General features: G+C 62.4%; 1 protein-coding gene and 1 non-coding gene across 2 annotated transcripts; both read right to left on the bottom strand.

Annotated features, from left to right (window-relative positions):
• Positions 1-11,923: 11,923 nt before the first annotated feature.
• On the bottom strand, positions 11,924-23,707 carry LOC125345167 (F-box only protein 31-like). Its single transcript, XM_048337392.1, is given in 11 exon segments — positions 11,924-12,953; positions 14,626-14,951; positions 15,706-15,859; positions 16,618-16,727; positions 17,002-17,076; positions 17,775-17,942; positions 18,633-18,683; positions 18,685-18,710; positions 18,841-18,912; positions 23,280-23,481; positions 23,564-23,707. Coding segments are annotated over 11 exon segments (1,551 nt in total). The 3' UTR covers positions 11,924-12,730.
• Positions 23,708-24,046: 339 nt separating this feature from the next.
• On the bottom strand, positions 24,047-24,119 carry Trnam-cau. Its single transcript has one exon. It is a non-coding gene; the product is annotated as a tRNA-Met (tRNA).
• Between the last annotated feature and the right edge of the window lie 2,505 nt (positions 24,120-26,624).

The raw sequence follows: 26,624 nt of genomic DNA, 5'->3' as shown, positions 1-26,624 counted from the left end.
GCCGGCAGGCCCGGCCCTGACATCTCCGGGTACGCGGCCCGGGGCGGTCCCTCACGAGCGCGGCTGCGGGCGGCCCCCGCTGCCGGGGCCCCCACCCGGCTGGGGTCCGGAGCCGCCCGCCGCGCCCGCCATGGCCCTCGCCGGTCACCGGGCGCCCCGCCGCCCGGGGCCGGGCCCACGGCGGCTCGGTGGCGGCGGGGCGGCGGTGCCGACGAGCGGGGCCCTCGCGAGCGAGCATGGCGCCGGGCGGCCGCTCGGGCCGGCCCCGCAGGCCCACCCCCGGCCCGGCGTGCACCGCGGCCCCCAACAGCCGCCCGCGCCCCGCGCGCCCCGCGCCCCGCCCACCGGGCCCGCGCACCTGGCGGCGGATTGGCCCCGGGCGTGGAACGCCCGCCCACCGGGGGCCCTCCCCGAGCCCGCGGCCCGGAGCGGGGGACGGCGCCACTCACCACTTCCGGCGGACGGGCCGAGGGGCGCCGGGGTCGGGGTCTCGGCCGCCTGCGAGGAGAGAGAGAGAGAGGTGGGAGCGGCCGCGGGGCGCGCGGGGGGGCGCGCGGGGCGGGAGGTCTCGGTGTGCGCATCTTTGTCATTGCAGAGGTGATGTCCGGAGGGGCTCCGGGGACAGTCCAGTGGAGAGGACGCTTCCTTTGGGGGCCACCTCGCCCCCTCCCCCGCCCTCCCCGCTCTCACCTCCCGTCCCCACCCAACACGCTGGACACTTCACTTCCCACGGCGGGGCCCCGTGAGCTCCACCCCGGCGCCGTCCCTGAGCTCCCTCACTCCGGGCCGGTGCTCCACCAGCCGGGCCGCGCCTCCGCTCATTGGAGCGGCTCACGGGCTTCCCTGCCCAGCCTGGCTTCCGGCCCCGACCCTCAGCCTCCTGAGCAGCTCGGATTAATCACAAGTGCGAGCCATCAGGTCAGGCCCAGCCCCGGGTTCTGTTTGAAGCCCTTCCTTCCATGAGATCTAGTGAGGGGGAGAGGGGTGGGAGGGGGAGGGAGGGGGAGGGGGGGAGAGCGAGCACTGGGCTCAATCAGTTGCATTCCTACAGGCGGTATCGAGGGCACCGTTTGTGCCTTTCTAGGGAAAGGGCATTTCTTGAGCAGCCTGGGGCTTCAAGGTCCACACAGTGGTCGTTAGGGAGTCAGAGTGCCCCTGGAACACTCTGGCTGCCCCCTGCCCCTCTCCTGAGCTCCACCTTCCTTCCTCTATGGGCCTTGGGCACTTGCTGAAATAGAAATCCAGTGCTTCCAGCCCCCATTAATGTTCCTAAAGTTATCTCAAACTCCAATTTGTATTCCTTGGGGGAAGTTTGACCTTCTCCACTTCTCAGAGACTTTCGAGCTGACTCTAATACTCCTGGCTAAAATCAGTATTTGCCCAGACTATCTTCAGCAACCCCTGCTCAATGGGGAGCCTCTCAGTGCACCATATTCCACTCGCTGGGCAGACAGGATGCCCCCGGCCCTGCTCGCACTCTGGCTCTATGACCATAGAGCAGGGCCCGGCCTCCAGCCACTACTCACTATGCACTCTCTCCTGGCCAGCACCCAGGCCACTGGGCAGTGCCTCCATCTTATGATGCCAGTACTTCAGCAGTGACCCCACATGAGAGTGTGTGAGAGTATGGCTTCTCGGCTCTTTCCATTGTTCCCTGAGTCCCCAAAACATCACTGTGACCCAGCAAGGCATAGGAAATGTGCTCGTGCACTCCCGGAACCTCCAGCTCTCATCACCTGGACGTCCTCTTGTTCCTTCAGGTAAAGAATAGCTACCCACTGCCCATTCGTCCCAAGAATGGCTAAAATTAAAAGGACCAAGGGTAGCAGGTTGGCCAAGGATTGTGTCAGCTGGAACTCTGCGACACTGTTCGTGCAGTTGGTATAATCCTATTGGCAAACTAGCCCTGTCTATAAACTCTGAAGTGAACTTGCTGCCTCACCGAAGGCAAATGAGAACCGAGGCCCAGCGGGACAGAAGCAGAAGAGTAAATCCATCACGACACAGGCTGTCCAACCAAAGGACACTCCTCCCTGCCTCCGAAGGCCGGAGACAGAACAAGGAAGAGAGCGCTACCCGCCAGGAGAAATGCTGCCCGCTGCAGTACTCAGAGCAGGGGCCTGGCTGCCCTGCAGCGCACTTGCATGCGTCTCTCGCTTGGATCCCACGGCACACTAATCCAGAAAAGAACCAAAAATCCCTGGCTACCTACACTAGGCAAAAAAAGCAGTGCAGGAGGTATCACCATACCAGACTTGAAGCTCTACTACAGAGCCATCATAACAAAAACAGCCTGGTATTGGTATAAAAACAGACCTGAAGACCAATGGATTAGAATTGAAGACCCAGAAATAAAACCGCACTCTTACAGTCAGCTGATATTCGACAAAGGATCTAAAGACATACAATGGGATAAACAAAGCCTCTTCAACTACTGGTGCTGGGAGAACTGGGCAGCCACATGCAGAAAACTCAAAGTAGACCCAAGCCTATCACCATGCACCAAGATCAACTCAAAATGGATCAAGGACCTCAATATCAGACCTGAGTCCTTGAAACTACTGAAGGACAGAGTAGGAAAGACACTAGAACTTATAGGCACAGGAAGGAACTTCCTGAATAGAGTCCCAGGGGCACAACAGATAGGGGAGAGACTTGACAAATGGGACTACTACAAAAGTTTCTGCACAGCTAAGGACATAGCCACCAAACTAGAAAGACAGCCAACCATATGGGAAAGGAGCTTTACCAGCACAGCAACAGACAAAGGCCTAATATCTGTCATCTACAGAGAACTCAGAAAACTAAGCCCCTCCAAGCCCAATAAACCAATTAGGAAATGGGCAAAGGACCTAAAGAGAGACTTCACAAGAGAAGAGATAAAAATGGAAAAGAAGCATATGAGGAAATGTTCAACATCCCTGGCAGTAAAGGAATTGCAAATAAAAACAACCCTGAGATACCACCTCACCCCAGTTAGAATGGCCTATACTCTGAACTCAGGCAACAACAAATGCTGGAGGGGGTGCGGGGAAAGAGGAACCCTTCTCCATTGTTGGTGGGAGTGCAAATTAGTACAGCCACTTTGGAGAACAGTATGGAGGTTCCTCAAAAAGCTCAACATAGACCTACCTTATGACCCAGCCATTCCACTCCTAAGCATCTATCCTGAACAACAGGCCTCAAGATATCAAAAAGACATCTTCACTTTCATGTTTATCGCTGCACAATTTACAATAGCCAAAATATGGAAATAATCCAGATGCCCCTCCACAGATGAATGGATCAAAAAAATATGGTACCTATACACAATGGAATACTACATAGCGATTAGGAATGGTGAAATATTGTTATTTGCAGGGAAATGGTCAAAACTTGAACAAATAATGTTGAGCGAGACAAGCCTAGAACACAGAAAACAAAGGGGCATGATCTCCCTGATATATGACTGTTAAGGTGGGGGGAGGGGGAGACAGTAGAGACCAGGTCTGTAAACCAAAAACTTCTCAAATGGTATTGCCCACAGGTTTTGGTGAGCGACCCTACATTATGTAACTAAAACCAAATAATTACTCAACATATAAAGGTCAAAAATAGACCTCTCAGGGGAATACAATAGCTCAAAAGCTATGTATATACGTTCATATAAGACAAGGATAAGCAAACCCTATTGCCGACATTACATTTAAAGCCCTAGGTGAATTTCCTTTGGCGTAGGCCACGTGGCTACCATTGATGTTTTTGGTACACTGTGTATCGTATATGTGTCTACCTGACCTAGGGAAGGGAAAGAAAAATGATGTAAAATATCACAAGAAATGCACACACAACTCTACTATGTAACTGTACCCCTTTTGACAACACCTTGTCAAAAAAATGTTTAATTAATAAATAAATTATTTTTAAAAAGGAGGAGGAGGAACACTTTGTGGCATCAGTGGTTCATTATCCTAGCAAGAAGCAAAGATATGAGGATTGTGGTTTGAAGCCAGTTCAGGGAAGACAAATCCTTAAGACTTTTCATCTCCAAATTAACCAGCAAAAAAGCTGTAGGTAGAGATGTGTCTCAAGTGGTGGAGTACCAGCCATGAGTGATAAAAAAAAAAAAAAGCGAACCAAGAGCCTACTACCCTGAACCCAAGCCCTAGGACCTGCACAAACTCTAATGTGTAGATGAACGTGAGCATCTTGGATATAGGCTAACTTTATTTTACAGATGAAAAGAACAGGGTCTGGCCACATGACTGGTAGATGCCATGTAATGCCACATTAAACCGAGAGAGAATCCTGAAGAAAAAAAAAATCCCTTGCTGGGGAACCCAAGCTGGCTTACTATCCCAGAGTAACCCGGCCTGATCGGACCCACGACAAACAGCAAATCCAAACGTGAACGTTGAGAATCTAAGGAAGTGGTAGTCTCCCCTGCTGGAGAAATTTTCTGGGCCTTTCAGGCTCCATCCTGCAAAATTTGGAACCAGAGCTCCCCAGGCACTGATGGGGTGGGTTGGTTTTGTGTCAAATGCCCCTTAATTGGGCTGGGAATATGGCCTAGTGGCAAGAGTGCTTGCCTCGTATACATGAAGCCCTGGGTTCGATTCCCCAGCACCACATATATAGAAAATGGCCAGAAGTGGCGCTGTGGCTCAAGTGGCAGAGTGCTAGCCTTTGCCTTGAGCACAGAGAGGCCAGGGACAGTGCTCAGGCCCTGAGTCCAAGCCCAGGACTGGCAAAAAAACAAACAAATGCCCCTTAATTCAGGGCTCCTAGTTTTTACCCAGACTTTGGTGCCCTGTGTCACCCTTACCCTTTCCTCTCGGAGTCACTGGTGTGCGTTCTCGCCAGCAGTGACGTGGTTCTCTCTCAAGAGCCATAGGATGCCTGCGCTTGGCCTGGCTTCACATTGCCAGCCTGCCGTCGCCCAGGGGACACACGATCGTCCTCATCGTCATCCTTACTGTCATGGGGGGGGGAGGGTGGACAAAGGGGCCCAGCCAGGCTCGAAGAGGACTGCTTCTCAATGCCTCTGCCACCACTGCACCCCTGCCCCCACCCCACTGCCCTGGGGACCAGGTACTCGAGCCTCCTGGGAAGACCGTGAGAGAAGAGGCCACCCAGCCACCTGCTGTGTCCCCCCTGCACCCTGTGGGAGTTTGCCTTCCAATGGAACTGCGGAACCCTGGGGACAGAGCAGCTCCATGGCGATGCGATGCTGTCCTGCCCTTGAGGCCAAGGCCACTGGAAGGGCTGTGCCAGGGGGCCCTGGAAACAGATGGGCTGCCACGGAGCCTGGAGAAAGGACTGGCCATCTCTCCTCGCGTTCACTGCCATCGGGGCACCCAGGCGGGAGTGGCAGCCTTGAGTTACTCTCTGCCGAGCCCCAGGAGCTCGGGGCTCAGCCGCAAACACCTGAGGCGGTGTCCACCTCAGTGGCCCCGTGGCACATGGTCTTCAGCTCTTCCATCCCACTGCATCCGCCTGCTCCACATGCCCCGGGTCTCTCACCGTCTGACTTCCAGAGAGCCACGCTCCCTGTCCTCACGGCATCTGCCTCCCCCTGCCACCCTTTCCAACCCTGAACCTGCTCAGAGCCTCCTGGTGCCATGGCTGAGCCCTAATCCTTGCCAGGGCCTACAGGGATGGTTAGTTCCGGCACTCAGGAATGAACTCACACGCGCATCCCTGTCTGCATTCCTCACTTCCTACCCCATTGCTCAGACCAGGCACGGTGCCTGGCTTTTGTGCCTGCCATTCCTTAGCTGACCCCCTTTCCCAGACTGTGTCACTGTAATAACCTGCGAGCAAGGAAATCCACGGAAGCATGGCTAAAGGTGGCAAAGGAGTTTTATTTACAGCCCAGAACCAGACCAGCCAATACCTCCAAATATTGGCCTGCCAACTACCTTGCCCTGGGCTGCCTACCCAGAACCCAGAGCTCAGAGCAGCCTCAACCTCCAAACCTCTAAGCCTCCAAGAACTGACCTTTTTTTTTTTTTTTTTCGGAGACGCTTCGTGAGCAATCTGATTTATTAGGGCGGGGCAAAGGCTAATGGTAGGAAGGGACGAGAGAAGGTGATGAGCCAGAATGCTGACAATCGCCTAGCGAGCTTGTTACAGGCCCCCCTCATGAGCAAACGTCACTTGGAAAGCGCACGCCAGGGGTGAAAACCCGCGAGACTGCGGGGCACATGGGCTGGCGAGAAAGTTTGGGGGCTGTTCGCAAAGCCGAGGAACCGACCTTTCTATTCCTCACATCTCCTCTTGCTTCTCCTCCGGCCTCAAGCCTCTCCATAGGCCTCAAGCCGTTCTGCAGGCCTCAGGCCTCTCTGCACCACAGGTGCCTCCTGCTGCTGCTCATGTCTCTCCTCCTTTCTGGAGCCCTCGCTCTCTTCTATCACACACTCGCACGCACACGCACCCTCTGCAGTGGGAGGGCATTGGTGACCTGAGCCTGGGCAGGGTCCCCTCTGACGCTCTGCTCTCACAGTGGGGCATGGCGGTGACGCCAGCACAGGGTGAGCCTTCTGCCCCTCAGGTTCCACATCACCACCCCAGACCCTAACCTTTCATGGAGGCATAGATGAGCCCTCCAAGGGCCACAAATAGGTGCTGCCAGGAGCAGGAACCATTTTAGAGGTGAAGGTAGACGGTGGTGAGGAGTGGCACCTACGAGTTGGCCTTCTGTAACCTCGGGGGTTCCCAGGTGAGGTACTGAGACTTGCCTGCTTGGGGCTCTTAGCAGTGTCCAGACTTGGCTTGTTCGGACCTCTACAAGGGGAAGGATGTTGGGGACAGGGTCCACTCATCATGGAATAACCTGAGTTCCCTGCCCAGTCCAGCCACGTGCCAGCGAGGGGCTTGTCCTCGCCCTTGCCCCTTCCCCGGCCACGTGCCAGCGAGGGGCTTGTCCTCGCCCCTTCCCCGGCCACGTGCCAGCGAGGGGCTTGTCCTCGCCCTTGCCCTTCCCCGGCCAGGCCTGGACTTCTTGCCAGCGACTCCAGGTCCTCCTGCTGCCTCCCAGGACCACACACAGCATGTAGACAGCCACTGCCACACGTGGACAGCACAAGGCACACCCACAACAGGTGTCCACTGCCACCTGTCACAGCCAGATACAATACCAATGGCACCCCCATGGGACCCAGTGCAAGCCGCTGGGAAACTGGCGGGTTCTTATACCACATGGACTCTGCAGGGTGACACAGCAGGTCTGCCGCCCACAGGAATGAAAACCTGTGCTCAGCACTCAGTGATTTCATGCCCCAAATGCCAGGCTGAGGTCATCTGCTGCCCACTAACGAGAGAGGGACCACCACCCACCACGGGGAAACAGCGTCAGCATAGCTTGAGCTCCACAGGCCAATGGCCTGGGGCCACAGCACAGCCCAGGTGTTGCTCTTCTGAGTGGCGAGGCTCCTAGACAGCACCTGGGATACATGGCAAGACTTTTTTGCATAGAGGATTTTTGGGGGCTTCTCATAGAAGATTTTTTGAAGTGTCTTAAAAAGCTCCTTGGAGGGCTGGGGATATAGCCTAGTGGCAAGAGTGCCTGCCTCGGATACACGAGGCCCTAGGTTCGATTCCCCAGCACCACATATACAGAAAACGGCCAGAAGCGGCGCTGTGGCTCAAGTGGCGGAGTGCTAGCCTTGAGCGGGAAGAAGCCAGGGACAGTGCTCAGGCCCTGAGTCCAAGGCCCAGGACTGGCCAAAAAAAAAAAAAAGCTCCTTGGAGGGCTAGGAATGGGACTTGGTGGTAGCGTGCTTGCCTCGCATGCATGAAGCCCTGGGTTTGATTCCTCAGCACCACATACACAGAAAAAGCCAGAAGTGGCGCTGTGGCTCAAGTGGCAGAGTGTTAGCCTTGAGCAAAAAGAAGCCAGGGACAGTGCTCAGGCCCTGAGTTCAAGCCCCAGAATGGGAAGGGAAGCTCCTTGGAGCTGGGCACAATGGCTTACGCCTCTCCTAGCTTCCTGGCTATTGGGAGGCAGAGGTAGATGATTCTGGCTCATGGCCAGCTGGCCATGAACGTTCACAAGACGCTGACTCACTGGAAAGCTGTGGTGGCACATGCCTGTCATATCCAGAGACAGGAAGCACAGGAGGTGGCACACGAGAGCCTGCCTCGAGGTCACAGAACCTGTTCCAATTCCAGTCTAGCAAGTATAAAGCCCGGCATACCCGAGGTCCTGCATAGCACCCCCACCAAACGTATGTATGCATGCATGCATGCGTGTGTACGTATACGTGCATGCGTGTATGTGCACGTGTATAAAAAGAAAAAATGGCTTTTTGTTCCTCTCACATCCCTGGCTGTAGTCACTGCAGCAACCTTGAGTCCCCACTAGAGGTCTCACTGCAGAAAGACTCCACTAAGGAGGAACACAGGGTTCCAAGTACCCAGACTCCTGCCAACAGCTTCGCAGATGGAAAATGGGGATCCACCTCCCGTGGAGCCCTCAAGGACAAGGAACTACACGGGCACCAGACACTGGTGGTGTCCCTTCCCCCACTTCTAGGCAGAGGCAGAGCCCCAGCCCTGTGTAAGATGAGCACAGCCGCTGGGGGCTAAGCGCGCCTGGCTGGCTGCTCTCCTGTACGATGAGCACAGATGGAAACGAGCCCCAAGGCCAGACAGACCTGGGGAGCATGTGCACCAACCCCCCCCCCCCGTCTGCTTTTCTGTTTACTAAACCAGCTGTGAAATCACCACCCGCCTTCTAGCCAGGCACTGGTGGCTCCCGCCCGTCACCCCAGCGATGCCGGAGGCTGAGATCTCAGGACCACAGTGACTCACGTCACCCCAGCGACGCCGGAGGCTGAGATCTCAGGACCACAGTGACTCACGTCGCCCCAGCGACGCCGGAGGCTGAATCTGAAGATCACAGTTTGAAACCAGTCCAGGCAGAAAAGTCCCTGTAACATTCTTATCTCCAATTAGCCACTCAAAATCTGTAAGTGGTGCTGTGGCTCACGGCAGTGCTAGCCTTAAGCACAAAGAAGCTCAGGGACAGCGCCTAGGCCCAGAGTTCAAGCCCCACAACCAGCCAAAACACTTTTTTAACAATAAGGTCTCTTTAAGTCCAGGCACTGGGGGCTCACAAGTGTAATCCTAGGTACTCAGGAGGCTGGGATCTGAGGATCCAGGTTCGAAGCCAGCCCAGGCAGTTAAGTCCATGAGACTCACCTCCAGACAACCACTGGAAAGCCAGTGGCTGTGAGGGGAAAAGCAGTGAGGTCAGCCAAGACACGCTGCTCCCTTGGGCACTGCAGATGGGGCCACACAGACGGGGTCAGACCACCAAGGCTCCAGGGAGCCCTCCACTGCTCCATCCTGCCAGGCCAACAGCCCATAAGCCCCCAAGTGTCATCCTCCACCCAGAGAGACTCCCAAGGACACAAACCACACCGCACACAAGGCTTCGGAAACATTTACTCGAAACTGAAAGAAAAAAACATGTCCCAGCTGACAGGGCCCAGGGAACAAGGCACCAGGGGCACAGGGCTACTGCTAGGGTCCCCCCAGCCCTCCGGTAAACCTGAGCACCTCTAGAACCAACCTCTCTGACCGAGAGCACGGGGGAGCACAAGACAATGCTCTTTCGCAAGTAGGCCTTGTGGCTGAAGAACAGAGGCTCCGCCGCTCGTGCTCCAATTGGCCCTTCAGCCCCCGCCACCGTCCATCGCCTAAGGCCTCCATGCAGCTCAGATTCCCCAAGTGCACACCCAGCCAAACACGAGGATTCTCCCGGAGGACACTCCTGACCCTCCCCAAACGGAAAGGGTCTGTGCCAGCAGAGGGCGCTCCTCGCAGGGGGCAGAGGCAGGCAGTGGGAAGAGGAGGGGGCAGAAGGGGCCCGGCTGCTGCTTCAGCTGCAGTGTCAGAGGGGAGTGTACTGCGTCCTGCGGCTCCATCTTGAGAGGATGTCCTCACTAAACCAGGAGGCCCGAGAGATCAGGGAGCCCAAAATCAGGGGCTGCTGGGAGGGCGGGCACTGGGGAGCATCGATCTGCTATCCAGGTCAAACGGCACACGGCTCTCAGTAAAGACGGGTGCAGCCCTCCGATTCCACCCCCACTCTCCCCTCTCCCCTGGCACCATGGGGAGGAGGCTGGCAGAGGAAGCCCCGGAGGACAGTGAAGCCGCAGGCCGTGACAGCCCCGGGCAGGGGCGCCCGAAGCCTGAGCCCTACGCGTGCAGCCAGCGGCAGCCGCGAGCCAGGCCACAGGTGCTCGATGCACCCAAGTCCAGAACAGGCAAGGAGGAGAAACTCCAGTGGCTACTGGAGCTCTGGGTGCAGGAGGCTGACAGCCGGGGCCCCTGCCACGCTTCCGTAAAGACAAAGGCGTTCGGTGTCACTGGAGAGATGAAGACTCAGCCCCAGCACAGAAGGGTCTCCAATTTGTGCTGGACGCCCAACCCCATTTCCACAGAGGAGAGGCCCCCAGTGCTCTGCCCCCCACCGCAAGCAACCTAACCAGCAGCAAAGGGCAGTGAGGCCACAAAGCAGGAGAACCAACGCCCATCCTCAGTCCACCTGCCACCTGAAGTCAGGCACCGGACCTAGCTGCTGCCCAACTTCAACTGCCAGTGCTGCTGCAACGTGCAGAACCTGACAGTGACAGCCTTTGGGGTCGCCACCTGCAGAGGGTAAAGCCCCGGCCTCGGAGGGCACATAAATAATCTGAGATTGTGGCCAAGTACATGGGGGGAGGGGGGAGACAACCAGGAAGCCAGTGTCTGCGTCACTCAAGCCTTCTCACGGCCAGGAAGGGAGCTGGGCAGGTGACACCCGGCCTTCCTGACGGCTGACCCTCCTGCTGAGAAAAAAAAAAGCCAGTGCTGGTGGCTCCCACCTGTAATCCTAGCGACTCAGCCCGAGAATGGCCGTTCAAAGCCAGCCTGGGCAGGAAAGCTCGTGAGACTCTCCAAAACTACTCAGAAAAAGCCAGAAGTGGTGCTGTGGTTCAAGTGGTGGAGCGCTAGCCTCGAGCACAAAGGCTCAGGGACAGCGCCCAGGTCCAGTCCAAGCCCTAGGACTAGGGGGAAAAAAAAGTTCAGTAGACAAAGAGAAAACCTAAAGAGCAGGAGCCCGACCTCCACTCTTGAGCTGTGCTCCGAGCGCACCTTCCTCAGAGCTTCGTGCCAGTTCCCACTGTTGACGGCAGGCTCGTCTGGCACTGCGAAGGGAAACAAGCAGCAAAGGCTCAAGCAGCAGGCCACATCTGCACCCCGGCCACGCAGTCCACCACAGGCCCTGCTCGCGGCCCCTAGGGCCTGGCCGCCCCTCCTGGGAGGACCTGTCGGCGGCCCCTGGGCAGCTGCCTCTGAGCAAGGCACACAGCTGCCAGTGCGCAGGCACTCAGGCTGGGAAGGTTAAGTCGGTCCTCAAGTCGGTCTCTGCAAAGGCCACCAGGACCAGTCGACTGCCACCTCCGCAGCGCCAAGGCTCAGAGCAGGCTCCGTGGACAAGTAACCAGAGCAAACAGGCTCGCCTGCAAACCCACTCGGAGACTGAACAGGCCGCAACAAGCACTGCCAAGAGTTCTCGGGTCACCAGGTGTTGGTGGCTCACATCTGTAATCCTAGCTACTCAGGAGGCTGAGATAGGACCGAAGTTCAAGGGCAGCCCAGGCAGGAAAGTCCATGAGACTCATCTCCACTTAACCACCAGAAAACTGGAAGTAGGACTGTAGCTCAAGTGGTAGAGCATTCACTCTGAGTAAGAGCTCAGGCCCCAAGTTCAAGCCCCACAACCAACATTTTTTAACGTTTAAAAGAAAAAGGAAAAGGAAAGTCTGCAATGGTTGCACATGTGGTCTCTGTTCTTCAGCAAAGCCCCGACAGAGTCGGAGGGCGGGAGGGAGGGGGGTACAAAATGATGCACCAAGGGAGTAACAATGTTTGACAAAAAATGTACCCACGGCCTTATGTAACTGTAACCACTCTGTACAACATCTTTACATTTTGTCAATCCCCCAAAAAAGATAACCGAGTCGAAAAACACATTAAACATTCAGTAGTTTTTAAAAAACCATATTTAACCATAAAAGAAAAGCTGATAGGCCACCAAAACCCAGCTTCAGGGGCTAGCAAGCAGCAGGGCCGGTGCCGCGCGCCACGGGCAGAGGCCTGCGCGTGCGAGGACACTGCCGCGTGACCGCGCCCCCCCCCACTGCACTGGCGAGGGCGGGGCCCGTGCCCCAAACCCAGCAAGCGAGCAGCAGAGAAGCAGGAACCCAGTCCAGGGTCCTGCACACCAGCGACTCCAACCGCCGAGGCCCTTCTCACGCCGCGGGCCCCATCTGCCCCGCCCCACTGGTGACGGCGTCCTCTCCCGGCCTCCAGCAGGAGTGGGCCGCGGGAAGTTCCACCTACGAAGCCGCAGCATCTCGTCCGCTCGGGCCGGGGCGACTGGCCGGGGGCCGTCGACCTCCCGCCGCCTCAGGAGACGCCACAGCTCACGCGTGAACTCCCCTGCCCCGCCGCACGGCCTCCTCTGGCTCCCGTGTGTCCTGACTCTCGCATGGGTGCTTGTGTGGGTGCTTTGTTTGCCTTGCTGCTGTTGACATGCTCAGCATTCCCCTTCACGGCTACCATGAGTGTACAAGAATATGTTACCCGCTACGCATAACCCGGCCCCTGGTGAGCAGGCGCACGCCCGGGAGCAGGCCCCAGGCCCCATCCCGCGTGCCTGCCGAGCCCTGGCCACACAGCCCGGGCGGCGCGGTGGTCAGGAGCTGAGGGACTGGATGTTCTTGAGCATCTCCTCGAAGGCCTGCGGGGACGGCGCGTCTGCGTTCCGGAACGTGGCCTGGACACGGCTGTACAGGCTGAAGGACTTCAGCTCCAGCCAGAGGAAGCCGAAGCGGTTCTCGTCGAACAGGACAAAGACACCGGGTGTGCGCTCGGGGCTGGTGAAGCCGTGGCCAGCGATGAGGCCCGTGCCGTAGAAACTGGGGAGCAGAACTCAGCGTGAGAAGGAGGGCCCGGTATGAGGACAGGCACCACCCCGGCCACCGCCACCGAGCCAGCAGGCTGATGGGACCACAGGGCCCGGAAGCCCTGACCAGACTCCACTGCGGACACGCAAGGCAGGCACCTGGACGCAGAGGGCCAGGACGTGGGCCTGACTGGCCACTGAACCTCCCCGCTCCTAAGCGCAGGCCCGCCTGGCCGCAGCCTCGCAGAGCAGGCCTAAGGAAGCCACGATCTGAATTCTGGAATTGGTACATCACCGCAGGGGCATCGGGGGTAGCAGAGACCGCTGAGCCTGACCTCGACTAAAACCTGTAAAGCCCCCGGCGTGCCTTTGAGGCCCACCTTCAACTCAATCGCAGCCCCGTCCATCTTACAGGGCCTGAGCGCCCCGAGCTGTGCCCAGCCCAGGCCGGATCCACCGGAGCGCTGAGAGCTGCGGCTGGACACCCTCACCGGCCACAGAACCTGGAGTCGGGAGCTGAGCTGTGCGGGGCTCTGGTGCGGGCATGGTAGGGTCCCGGGCCGGCCACGGCCTGGGCTGAGCTGTGCGGGGCTCTGGTTGGGGCATGGTCGGGGTCCCGGGCCGGCCACAGCCTGGGCTGAGCTGTGCGGGGCTCTGGTGCGGGCATGGTCGGGGTCCCGGGCCGGCCACAGCCTGGGCTGAGCTGTGCGGGGCTCTGGTGCGGGCACGGGACACTGGGGATTGGAACACTTTTATAAGGTAAGAGAAGCCATTTTCTTTCACATTCTAAATGACAGCTGAAATTCCACTGGGCGGCTCTGTGCGTGCCGCCGCTGCAGATCCAGCCATGCTGCTGTGTACGTGGACACGCTGCCTGCCTTTCCCCCGTGGTGGTTCATTCTGAATTAACACTGCCATGGTGTGGCAGCCCCCTGGAGGCTAAAGGGGAGAACCCTAAGGATGGAGGCGGGGTGACAGGCAGACCGGCCACAACTAGCCCTCAACCCTAGGGCAACCACCCGGCAGGACTGTGTGCTGGTAGACTCTTCTAGATCTGCGCTGTCTAGTACGGCAGCTCCAGCCGCTGATGGTCAGCGGGCCATCGGAATGCGGTCCGTGAGACAGATACTGAAGTCACTCATTTTACTCCATTTCAGCAAATGTAAGGGGCCTGGGCAAAGGCCTTGTTCATCTGGGCAGAAGGGCCTATAGGTCCCGGGAAGGGCACGGAACACGGACCATGGCCTGAAGACGGGCCAGGCACGGGTGTAAATGCAAAAGCCAAGGAAGTGCAGGCCACATGGCAGCCCACCAACAGCAGAAAGATGGTAGGCGTGGGCGTGGCCGGCCAAGGCTGGTCAGAACCCGAGGCCTCGTGTGCACTGTGCTCACCAGCAGTGTGGGAGGCCCCGCGAGGACATCCCGGCGGACGGAAGGCAGGGTTCTCACCACCACCACGAGGGGCTACGGGCCGGGCCTCTCCACTGTCTACTTGCCAGTCTCGGGACTCTGACCTGGGCGCCCTTCCCTGGCCCTTCGGAAGCCATTGGCGAAGCCATGGCGTTTGTGCCGGGTGAGGCAGCTAGAGGTGCCCCAGCCTCAGTCCCCAGAGGGGTGAGAGGACCCCGAGAACAAGGGTGAAGGCGCAGAGCTGGTGACGGAGCCAGGGCCCCCGTGGTCCTTACCACATCCTGCAGGTGCGCGGGTATTTCTCATTCCTCGAGCTCACGCCCACAGGCAGCACAAAAGGCTGTCCCTGGCCGGCCGGGGCTGAGGCCGCTCCGTCCTGGGCAGCTGCCCCGCCAGGTCCCCTGGTGGCCGGCTGTTCCCGAGGCGGGGCGGGGCTGTCACCAGCCTCTTGCTGCTGCTCCCGCCGCACCTGCTCGTGGACCTCCAGCACGATGCGTGAGAGCTCATTGAAGTTGCACAGGTTCTCAGCGTCGGGCAGCTGGATGCGGTGCCTCAGGTCAATCTCCACTGTCTGCTGCCCCGCAGGGATGTTGGGGTCACCCTGTGGGACAGGCAGATGGCAGCGCTGGGTCTCAGAACCAAAGCGAATGCACAGCCTCCTGCCCAGATCCGCCCTGGCTGCTAGAACACACTGTGGCTCTGCCACCGGCTGAGCACTAGCCCTTGACAAGCGAGCGCCCACTGGCGGCCCACTGGGTGGGGATCAGAAGACGGGACAGCGGCGCCCGCCCTCCGCGCTCGCCTGTGCCCGTGGACCTTGGGTGGGGACCAGCTCAGCGTCTGGCAGAGGGCGGAGGAACTCGCAGAGCCGTCCACCCGCGCACAGAGCTCCAGCTGCCTCCGGAAGCCCGGCGCCCGGAAGCCCCTGCAGCACACGCCAGCAGGGCGGCAGCGCGCCTCCAGCTTCCCGGGCTCACGGCACAGGCCGCCCAGGAACCTGGACCTGGCCGGACCCGGCCTGCAGGAGCAGCGCGCAAACCTCGGGAAGAACCACGTTCTCCCACGCCTGACGAGGCCACCGGAGCTTCCCCAAGGCAGACAGGAAGCTTGGAAGTGGGGCCACTCTCCCTCGGGGCACGACAGCTACGGTCAGGCCAGCCACTGACTCCAGTGCCTGGGGGGAGGGGGAGAGGGAGGGGGCGAGTGTGACCTCAGCAGTGAGCGGCCAGATCAGGGCTGGAGGTGGCAGGGGGGTTACTGGGAGACTCGAGTGCGGGGGAGCGTCTCCCGAGCTGCCGTAGCGGCCGTGGCTGCAGGACCTGCAGCTCGGACGGAGCCCGGGCGCAACGACTCACGGTGATCTTGGTGCCCCTGGCGTACTGGCCGTGGAAGCTGACCATCACCAGCTCCAGGCCGTGGCTGCCGTACGTGCCCTTGAAGAGGCCGGGCTTGATGAGGTCGTCGGGGTGGCTGGGCGGGAGGTAGATCCGGCGGTAGGTGAGGCAGTTGCTGCGGGGGAGACAGGCAGAAGGAGGGGGCTGGGCTCCGGCGGGGCAGGCGTCCTCAGGGCCAGGCCATACGGTAGCTTGCACCCCGACCCGCACCAGCCTCACCCCCCTCCCGGTCCTGTCACACATGCCACACAGCACCGCGCACTGCCACTCCCGTCACCCCCAGGAAAGGAGCACACAGCGCCGTGGAAGGGACACCTCCCAGGACCTGGGCCGAGGCCAGGAGACAGCCCAGAACTGGACTTCTGAGGACTGGCCTCAACTCACGACGGCCACTGGAGGGCCTGCGCTGCAGGTGACAGCAAGTAGCCCTGACGCCAGAGGCCAGTGGCTCACACCCGTCATCCAGCTACTCAGGAAGCCGAGCTCTGAGGATCATGGTTCAAAGCCAGCCCAGCCAGCAAAGTCCCTGAAACTCATTTCCACGTAACCAGCAGAACACCAGAAGTGGAGCGGTGGCTCAAGTGGCAGAGTGCCAGCCTTGAGCAGGAAAGGCTAGAAAGAGCTGGGGACCCTGGGTTCAAGTCCCAGTAACACCACACAAAAAAAAAAAAAATCACAGGTGGGAGCAGGAGACAGAGTTGTACTCACAGCCCCACAGAGGAAGGACTGTGCTCAGCCTTCCGAGGGGACCGTCCCCACAGCACCCACAGGGGTTGGGGGCTGCTCCAAGTACCCACGAAGGAAAAGAGAAGGCCCGTGGCCACGAACGCTGCATTTCCGGCCCCGCGGGGAGGCCGCGGCGGCCTTGCTTACTCGTACTGACTGGTGTAGATGAACTTCATCAGGATGAGCTCCTGCATGTGCTCGTGGAAAATGTCCTCCAGCGTGCGGCCCCACTCCTCCTTGAGCCACGTCCGGAATTCCTTCCCAGAGAACACAGCACTGTGACGAGACCGCGCGGGCCGGTGGGCACGGCCCCGTGGGCACTCGCGTCCACGGGGCTTCCCGGCGGGCCGGCCGGAGGCAGAGCGGAGAGCCGGAGCTGAGGACCCCTCCCCCCCCCGCCGGGGGCAACACCCGCCCGGGCCCCGGCCCGGACCCCGAGATGGTCCCACGCCAGCCGTGGGTGTGCGCACCGCAGCCCGGCTGCCGGTCACGGGGGCAGCTTCCGTGCACACCGCCCCGCGGCGGGCTCACCTCCTGCCTCCCGCCCGACATCCTGTGGTGGTCCGTCTGGTTGCACTTGGTGGAGAACTCGTCCTTCTTCCCGATCTTCAGTTCGGTGGCGCAGGAGAAGACGCAGAGGAAGCGGCCGGTGAGCCTCGGCTGCGCCGCGTCCGCTCCGCACGCGGTGCCCGCCCACCTGAACATGCCCAAGGTGGGGCCAAGACGGACATGCGAAGGAGAGCGCCGGGGGCCCAGAGGCGGGAACGGCACTGCCAGGCCGCGGCGGCGCCGACTGCACGCCACACCGTGAGGCCGGCGGCCAGGAGGAAGGCTGGCTCTAAGCTCCTGGTCCTTGGGGTTTTGTTTTCGCCAGTCCTGGAGCCTTAGCTCTGGGCCTGGGCGCCGGCCCTGAGCCACGGTGCCACTTCCGTCTTGCTCTGGGATTTAGTGGGAAATGAGTCTCACAGCCCTTCCTGCCTGGGCTGCCTCTGAACCACGATCCTCAGGTCTCCACCTCCTGAGCAGCGAGCTAGGATGACAGGCGTGAGCCTCGGGTGCCCAGCTCAGCTCATGATCTCGAGGACAGAAGGCAAAGGAGCTGAGCATGCAGCGACAGAACCAAAGGGTCCGGTGACGGCAAAACCGGGAGCGGGTTCTAGACAGTGGCGTCCCACCCGTCCAAACCGGCACAGACTACACACTGCAGGGCGGAGACACTTCCCCCAGCCACGGGCCACCAGGACGGCCCCGGGAGGGAGATGGCCCCACGCCCCTGCCCGCCTGGGGGCCCCGCCCTCACCCACCTGGACATGGCCGTTGTGAGGCCCTTTGTGGCCGTACATACACTCCACGGTGGCGGACCTCCTCTCCATCAGATGGATTCTGAACAGAGGCTTGAACCTCATGGGGTCGTCCACGTGAGGGTCGTGTGGCGGCAGGTACATCCAGCCGATGATGAACAGGCCGTCCACCTGCAGAGCGCAGAGCCCCCACTCACCTTCCCGTCCACCAACGTGAGCCGAGCCCGTCCAGGCCCACCTGCCCCTTGCCATCACGCGAGCCAGGGGCTGTGCCTCTAAGCCGAGCCTGCCCCCGAGGGACCTGGCATCCCCCCCCCCCCCGCCCCGCCGGCTCACCACCACGTTCAGCAGTCCCCCCGAGGGACCTGGCATCCCCCCCCCCCGCCGGCTCACCACCATGTTCAGCAGTCCCCCCGAGGGACCTGGCATCCCCCCCCCCGCCGGCTCACCACCACGTTCAGCAGTCCCCCCGAGGGACCTGGCATCCCCCCCCCCCCGCCGGCTCACCACCACGTTCAGCAGTCCCCCCGAGGGACCTGGCATCCCCCCCCCCCCCCGCCCCGCCGGCTCACCACCACGTTCAGCAGTCCCCCCGAGGGACCTGGCATCCCCCCCCCGCCGGCTCACCACCACGTTCAGCAGTCCCCCCGAGGGACCTGGCATCCCCCCCCCCGCCGGCTCACCACCACGTTCAGCAGTCCCCCCGAGGGACCTGGCATCCCCCCCCCCCGCCGGCTCACCACCACGTTCAGCAGTCCCCCCGAGGGACCTGGCATCCCCCCCCCCGCCCGGCTCACCACCACGTTCAGCAGTCCCCCCGAGGGACCTGGCATCCCTCCCCCCCCCGCCCCGCCGGCTCACCACCACGTTCAGCAGTCCTCCGTACGGCCCGATGTCCGGCTGCCACAGCCCCCAGGATGTGTCTATACCGGTGAAGCACTGCCGGAAGGGAAGGAGCGCGCGTCACCCCCCGCCGCGCCCTACTAAAGAGGGGGCTGGCCCGAGACCCCCCTCGAGTCCCCGGCTTTCAACACAAGCGCAGGACGGAAGGCAGGACGCGCCAACTCACGCTGGGTGTAGACGTCGCGACAGGACACGCCCGCGCTCTCCAGCCTCCGCGGGCTCTCACAGGCGCCGTACTCTGAAACAAGAAGCGAGCCGGGGGTTGGCCCCCCCGCCTGGGAGCAGGGAGCTGGGGGGGGGGGGGCACGAGCACCCCCCAGGGCCTCAGGCTCTCCCGCAGGCCCCCGCGCGCTGCCCGCCTCCACGTCCACTCCACCGCGTGCGGGCAGCCGTTTTCTCGGACTTTACCGTGTGACTCCCGGGGAGCTGGGAAGGCGGCCTGGTGCTAGAGCGCTCGCCTAGCACGCACGAAGCCCCGGGTCCGACTCCCCAGCACCACAGACACAGAAAAGGCCAGAAGAGGCGCTGTGGCTCAAGAATGCTAGCTGGCTTTGAGTAAAAGCAGCTCAGTGGCAGTGCCCACGCCCTGAGTTCAAACTCCAGGACGGGCAAAAAAAAGGGGGGGCGGGGGAGCAGTCCAGTAACCACGCAGGACTGCCCGTGCTCAGGGCCCGTGACCCCCTGGCCTCCAGCAGGGGTGTGCCCAGCCCACCCCAGGGGTGGCGTGGCGGGCTGGGCCGAGGCGCAGGCCGGGAGGAGCAGGGGCTTCCTTCACCGCAGCCCCAGCGGCCTCGGCTGCTGCCGGCCGCGCCCCGTCTCCCCCCCCGCTCACGGTGGCCCCGGGCTCTGGCTCACTGGCGCCTGGCATTGCTTCCAGAGGACAGAGCAGCAGTGGTCAGCACGCGGAGGGCGGGGGGGGGGGGGTCCACACAGACCAAGGAGCGCGGGAGCAGCCGCACCAGGTGGGCCGCTGCCACACCCGCCGCACACCCCGCCCCCGTGCCCAGCGCAGCCTGGCAGATTTGAGTGTCCAAACCATGTCTGGCAGCTCTGCGCAAAATACAGCAGCCGCTCGGGGAGCCAATCCCAGCTCCTGTCTCTGAGAGGAAGAGGAGGAGGCGCCTCGGGAGCCCCCGACGCCAGCGCTCACACACCCACCCCAGCAGGGCCACAGGCCCAGGTCCTCAGACGCCCCGACGCCCTTCCCAGCCGCCTGCGCCAAGAAGATGCGCTGGGCCAGGACACGGGGCAGCGGGGCCGCTCCCGGCCACCTACTGTGACCAGGGGACAGGCATGGGCTGCTTTCCAGCTCCCCTCCATCTGAAGATGCCCTGCACAGCACCCCTGTCCATAGCTCCCTGCGTGGTGAAGGAAGACTCCAGCAGGGGCCCAAGTCCAACTTGCACAAGTCAAGAGGCGTGGCCCAGGCTAGCAGGCCTGTCCAGGGCTCCATCCCCAGCACCAGAGACAGAGAGAGGGGTGGGGAGAGAGAGACAAGTTCCTCCAAACAGGAAAGGCCAGGGGTCCCTCCAGAAGGCAGGCGACGCTGCCCCCTCCCCCCTCAGATCGTCCCTTCCACCAGAACGGGCAGGCTCTTAAAAGCCAAAATTTAAAATCTTTTTCCCAAATAACCCTTAGTGTCAGCCATGGCCAACTAAGGCCAACGTCTGTACTCTGTCATCAGCAAATCAGAGAGCAGAAATTGCAATTCCGGTTTCTTCAGAAAAAATAATGAAGCACTGGCCATCCATTTCTACTGCTGTCAAAAAGGCCAAACGTTGCAGGAAAATTGAATTTCAGCTTCCCCCTTCAGACTTCCAGTTAATCAAAACAGCGCACAGAGGTTCGTCCCGGTGCCATTAAAGTATCTGTTGTCAAGGGAAGAAGGGCAGAGCCGACGGCCCTCCGGCTCCCCGAGGGGGGCGGCAGGAAGGCCTCCCTCCAGCCTTGCTTTGGAATTGGACCTTGCATTTCCTAAGCTCCTTAGGCTTGTGCACACTTCACGGAGCATCTCCTAAGTGAACCGTGTCAAAAGTGGCGATGGCCACTGGGTGAGGCGCCGACCAGCCGGGGCGGAGGGCGGGCCCTGGAAAATGATGACTTAGGTCCAGCCCCCCCCCCCCACGTGAGCAGCTGCAGGGGCCCAGGCAGCGCCGCGGGACTCCGCGTGCACCCCGTGTTCACGGAAGTGGGCAGGCTCGTCCTCTCCTGGGGCCACGCCCCCGGCCCAGGGCGCACTGGTGTAGCATCAGGACAGGCCTGGCTTGAGGAGGAGCCTCTCACGGTCTCAAGGGAAGGACCAGGGAACTACTTAGTCCCACTGTGGCCCAAAGCACTGTGGATCCCAACACTAGGGCCAGGGAGGCTGGCCGGGCTGTCATTCAGGGACCAGGAGACTCAGATAAACACACGAGTCAGCGCTTCCTGCACCGTGCTGGCGTTCCAGCCCCCGCCATCCTGTCCTGTTAGAGAAGGGCTCAAGCCTGTTCCCACTCAAAAGGTCCACTGCCCCCAGACCCTCGCCAAACCCCAAACAAGTCTCCCCCCTCCTTCCAAGACCCCGCTAACTACACGAAGCCAGGACACCACAGGCGGGGCCAGTGCAGGTTTCCATCTAAACCTCTGGCCCGGGGCCTTGCACTGCATAGCAGCCCCAGCTCAGCTGCCAGGACAGCCAGGTGTAACCACACACCCTGTACTCCCCGCACTCCTCAGGCTCAGCCCGGACAATTCTGGGTCTGAGGACAACTTGAACTACAGAGTCAAACCGGTTAAGAAACACTTGCAGAGCGAGGGAGCCCACGTCCAACAGCCCCTCACGGGCCATTCCCTAACCTTCATCAGCAGTCAGAACCCATACCTTTAGAGCGGCAGGGTTCTCAAGAGCTACTACAAATGAAGCTCAAACACAGGGAACTATAGATACTCAACAAATTACTCAGATTATGTAATAAAACCTATATAAGTCCAAGAAAAATAACAGGAAAAATGGGCTAAAAAGATGACTAGAATAAGAGAAGCTCAACTGACCACTAACGCTTACGGGTAGGGGATTGATTGTTTTTTGTGCTGCTAATCAAACCCCAAGTCGCGAGCAGGCGAGGCAGGACTTCAGCCACACCCCAGCTCACTTCCACACACCCCTCGGGACCACCAATCTCTATCAACCCCTATCGATTTACCCACAATCGTGACTCAGTTAAGCTTCCTCCCCACAGTCCCTGGATTTACAGGTAAGAAAACATCCAGAGACTTCTGCAGGCTTGCTGGCGTGAAGCGCAGTCTGCAGGAAGAGGTGGTCACAGGGACGGTCTCTGGGTCTCGACGTTAAACTGCAAAAGCAAACCTTACGAGCAAAGCTTAATTTTGAGAGTTTGTAGGAAAAAGCCAAGAAGCAAACTGGAAATTACCAAAGATACCCTAGGAAGGACCAAGCAGCAACTTCACCCCGCAGACGCCAGTCAGGTGAGGGCTCCCCATGGCGCTCAACACTACCCCATGGGAAAGGATCTCCCACCAAACGCCCCAGCAACGCAGGGGAAGGTGAAGCAACCTGACCCGGATCACACAGCCGGTAAACAGAGCCTGAGCCGGAACTCCAACCAGCTGGCTGCAAACCTGGCCCCAACCCCTACGTTGTTGAGCAAAGCCCAGGCGGCCCGCCCCGCTGCTGCGGTGAAGGAAAGAGATCAGCTGGGCAGCCTTCCTGGGGGGGCAGGCACAGCAAAGCTTCATCTTTGCTCCCCCACACACCCCCGCTTTCCTAGATTTCTGCAAAATGCACACGTGAACATGGAAACCTCAGTCTTCGTCAGGGATTAGTCTGTGCTGCATGTGTGCAGGCTGTAGCTTGCCAAGCTTCCTGCATAAATGTCTCTGAGCGAACACACGGGGGGGGGGGGGGGGAGACACCAAATTCATACACGCCTGTGTGTGTGCATGCAAAGATTTGACGGCAGAGATCTCTGGACGTTTACTTTCTTCCGTCTGCTCTTCTGCACTGTGTTTTTCACCTACCCACTCGCCAAAAACACAAGTGCATGTCACACATGGCTGGTGGACCAAGGCCCGGAGCCTGGCTGGGGAGTGTGACTGAGAGTCGCTACTTCCCAGCCCTAACTCTTGGCCCCAGAACTCAAATAAAATGCGACCAACGTTCCTAAGGGCAAGGTGAGGCCTGGACACAGACCCCGCCCTGAGGAGCCCCAGCTCCACCCACAAGTCAAGGTGGGGGTGGAGGGCAGCAGTAACCAGAAACCCCTAAACCCGGGGAGTCTTGCCAGCGCAACACTCTGAGCCAGGAATCCAACATGGGAGCGCCCACGGAGGAAGCTGGGGCAAATGGTCCATATCCCTACCCAGACTGCAGACACTCCCACCCCTCCCCCAGGCCAGGACCTCCAGCCCCCAACCCTTCCAGGCCGGGCACACGACCCCTCCCCGGCCTCGCAGGCCCGATTCACCCACCTCTCCCCTGATCGTCCAGCTGAGGCACCCCCTCTCCCCCAGGCCCTCCCAGGCCCCGGGCACCACCTCTCCCCGGCCACCCAGCCCGGCACCCCCCGCGGGGGCGAGGGCGGCCTCTGCAGCCCGGCGCGCGCTCACCCTCCCGGCAGCGCCGTCTCCAGATGGTGTCGGTGTGCAGGATGCGGCGGAACTTGGTGCAGACCTGGGCCAGGCTGGGCAGGTCGGTGCCGGGCAGCGAGGCGAAGATCTCCACCAGCAGCTCCGGGGGCAGCTCCAGCAGCGAGCAGCGCGCGGGCGGCGCGGCGGGGCCGACCCCCGGCCCGGCCGAGGCCGCGCCCGCCTCGACGCGCTCCGCCCCGGGGTCCGCGTCGGGGTCCGTGTCCGCGCCCGCGCCGGGGCCGGCCCCCCGGCCCGGCCGAGGCCGCGCCCGCCTCGATGCGCTCCTCCTCGGGGTCCGTGTCCGGCTCGCTGTCGGCGACGGCCGCCTCCGCGGGGCCCCGGCGCTGCTGCCGCCGCCGACACCCGCGCGCCGGGCCCACGCCGCAGAGCCGAGCGCACACCGCCATGCCCACCAGCACGGACGGCGGTCGGGAGAGCGGGCGCGCGCGCGCGCGCGCACTCATGCCGGCCGCTCTGCGCACGCGCCACAGGCGCCGCGCGCGGGGGTGGGTGGGCAGCCACGCCCCCACCCCGCGGAGGCTCGCGGCCTCGCCCCTCGCGGATTGGCCTGGGAGGAGCCACGCCCCCGAGGCCACGCCCACTGTCCCGGGCTGACCTCGCCTCCCCGACCCACGCAGCAGGCGCGTGCCGGGCAATTTGCAGCCTAGTATTCCGTAGATTTGCCCCCGAACCGCTCCGGGAAAAGAGTTACCGCGCCAGTCGGCTGGAGGAAAAAGGACCGCGGATGCCCCGTGTGAGGATCGAACTCACGACCTTCAGATTATGAGACTGACGCGCTACCTACTGCGCTAACGAGGCTCCCGAGCGGCCGCCCGGCCTAGGGACGCTTGAAGGCTCCGGGCCGCCTCCCGAGGGCCGCGCCCGCCGCACCCGGGGCCCCGCGGCCCGGCTCTCCGATGAACCTCGTGCCCGTCGTGTCGGCGAGGGTGGCTCTTCCCGCGTCGCCCCGCCGGCCCGCCGCCGTTAGAACGAGGGCTGTTGCCACGTGGGGCTCCTGACGAGCCCCCGTCACGGAGCGGCTGCGGCGGGACGCGTCCTACCGGGAGGGTCTGTGTTCGGACTCGATCGGGCCTCGGGCCTGCGACCTCAGCCTCCGGAGGGGCTGGAGTCCCGGGACCGGGCTACCGGCCCCGCGCGCGTGCGCACTGAGCGGGCCCTGGGCCCAGCGGGGCACACCTGCCCTCGCGGCCCTCCGCCGGCCGAAGCGGAAAGGTGGCCGGCCCCCAGCCTGTCCCCACGTAGGAAGAGAAGTGGGGTGCCCGCCATTCACACCCATCGTCCCAGCTGCCCCGGAGGCTGAGGGCTGAGGACGGGCCGGGAAGTCCATGAGCCCCCACGGCCGGAAGTGGAGCTGCCATTAAGGCCGTAGGGGGCTGGCTGGGAGGACCGGGCTCCGGGGCCGAGCTCAAGTCCGGGCCAGCAGAGACGCGAAAAGGCGCCGGGTGCCCACGTCGAAAGCGTGGCCCAAACGGGCACCGGGCAAGAGGAGGCCGCTCCCGGGGCTCTCACTCCCAACCACCCTGCCGAAGCCGCAAGTCGAGCTGCGGCCGGGCTGGTAGGGTGCCAGCCTGGAGCAGAGAAGCCACGCACAAGCCCCGGGCCCCGAGCTCCAGCCCGTGCGGGGCAGGGGAAACAAGCCGGGTTACGTGGCTGAAGCATGAAGCACCTGAACCGAGCCGCCCCGGACTCCGCCCCGCCCCGCCGGAGACCGGTGACCGGCGCCTGTCCGGCCCGCCCGGCCCGCCCAGGAAGCTCCCGGGCGCGGCCCTGCGTGGAGCCGCCGCAGGGGCGGCGCGGGGGACTCCCACGAGGCTCCAGCCTGGAGGGCGCAGCTCAGCGCCGGCCCGGGCAGGCGAGGCCGGGAGGCCCCCCCCCCCAGGTGGCCGCCAGGAAGCTGGGGTCTGGGCTGTCTAGGGATATAAAGTGCGGATCTACGTAAAGCAAGCTGGCTACGTGCTCGTCTTTGGAGGCTCGGCCTCCCCTCCACCGTGGAGCCCTGAACACTACAGGGGCGCGCGGCGCCGCACACCGGCCCGATCCGGGTCCGAGCCCGAGGGGCCCTCCGCGGAGTGGGAAGGATGACCGGGAGGCGCCGAGGCCCGGAGACCCCGGCTACTCCGGAGGCCGACGGCTGAGGGTTCGAATCCAGCCCGGGCAGGAAAGGCCGTGAGCCTCGTTTCCAACTAAACATCCGAAACCCACGAGAGCGGCCGTGACTCAACGGTTCTCGGAGCCGACCTGCGGTGCCCGCCGTGCGGGGGACCGGGCGCCCCGCGGGAGGGGCGCGCGGGGCCTGAGGACCCCGGGGAACAACGCAGCCCGGCGCCGCCCCAGGGCCCCCCCGACCCCGGTCCCCGTCCCCCAGGGTCCCCCGCGGTCCCCACGACCGCCCCCGTCCCCCAGGGTCCCCCCGTCCCCCATGGTCCCCCCGCGGTCCCCACGACCCGGCCCCGGCCCCCAGGACCCCCGGCTCCCGGCCCCCAGAGTCCCCCGCGGTCCCCACGACCCCCCCCCGGCCCCGGCCCCCAGGACCCCCGGCTCCCGGCCCCCAGGGTCCCCCCGACCCCGGTCCCCGTGCCCCAGGGTCCCCCCGTCCCTGTCCCCGAGGACCCCCGACCCCCGGCTCCAGGGTCCCCCCCTGTCCCTGTCCCCGAGGACCCCCGACACCCGGTCCCCGTCCCCCAGGGTCCCCCCGTCCCTGTCCCCGAGAACCCCCGGCCCCCGGCTCCCGTCCCCCAGGGTCCCCCCCCCCCGGCCCCGGCCCCCAGGACCCCCGGCTCCCGGCCCCCAGGGTCCCCCCCGACCCCGGTCCCCGTCCCCCAGGGTCCCCCCGTCCCTGTCCCCGAGGACCCCCGACCCCCGGTCCCCGTCCCCCAGGGTCCCCCCGTCCCTGTCCCCGAGAACCCCCGGCTCCCGGCCCCCAGGGTCCCCCCGACCCCGGTCCCCGAGGACCCCCCGACCCCCGGCTCCCGGCCCCCAGGGTCCCCCCGTCCCTGTCCCCGAGAACCCCCGGCTCCCGGCCCCCAGGGTCCCCCCGACCCCGGTCCCCGAGGACCCCCGGCTCCCGGCCCCCAGGGTCCCCCTGATCCCCGTCCCCCTCCCCCTCCGCCCCTCCCCCGGCCCGGCCCGGCCCTTGAGCAAGCCTTGTTTGTTTACTTCTTCTAAAGAGCAGGGTGACGTCATGACCCCGCGGGCGCCCGGCCAATCGCCGCTCTGAAAACAAGGCCGCGGGCCGCGCCCCCCCAATCGCGCAGCGCGGGGGGCGGGCCGCGCCGGCCCGCCGCGCCGCGCCGGCCATCGTGG

This window comes from Perognathus longimembris, unplaced genomic scaffold, assembly GCF_023159225.1.
Source record: "Perognathus longimembris pacificus isolate PPM17 unplaced genomic scaffold, ASM2315922v1 HiC_scaffold_5359, whole genome shotgun sequence".
In the NCBI taxonomy this organism is placed as follows: domain Eukaryota; kingdom Metazoa; phylum Chordata; class Mammalia; order Rodentia; family Heteromyidae; genus Perognathus; species Perognathus longimembris.
This window is presented reverse-complemented; position numbering and strand designations above follow the sequence as displayed.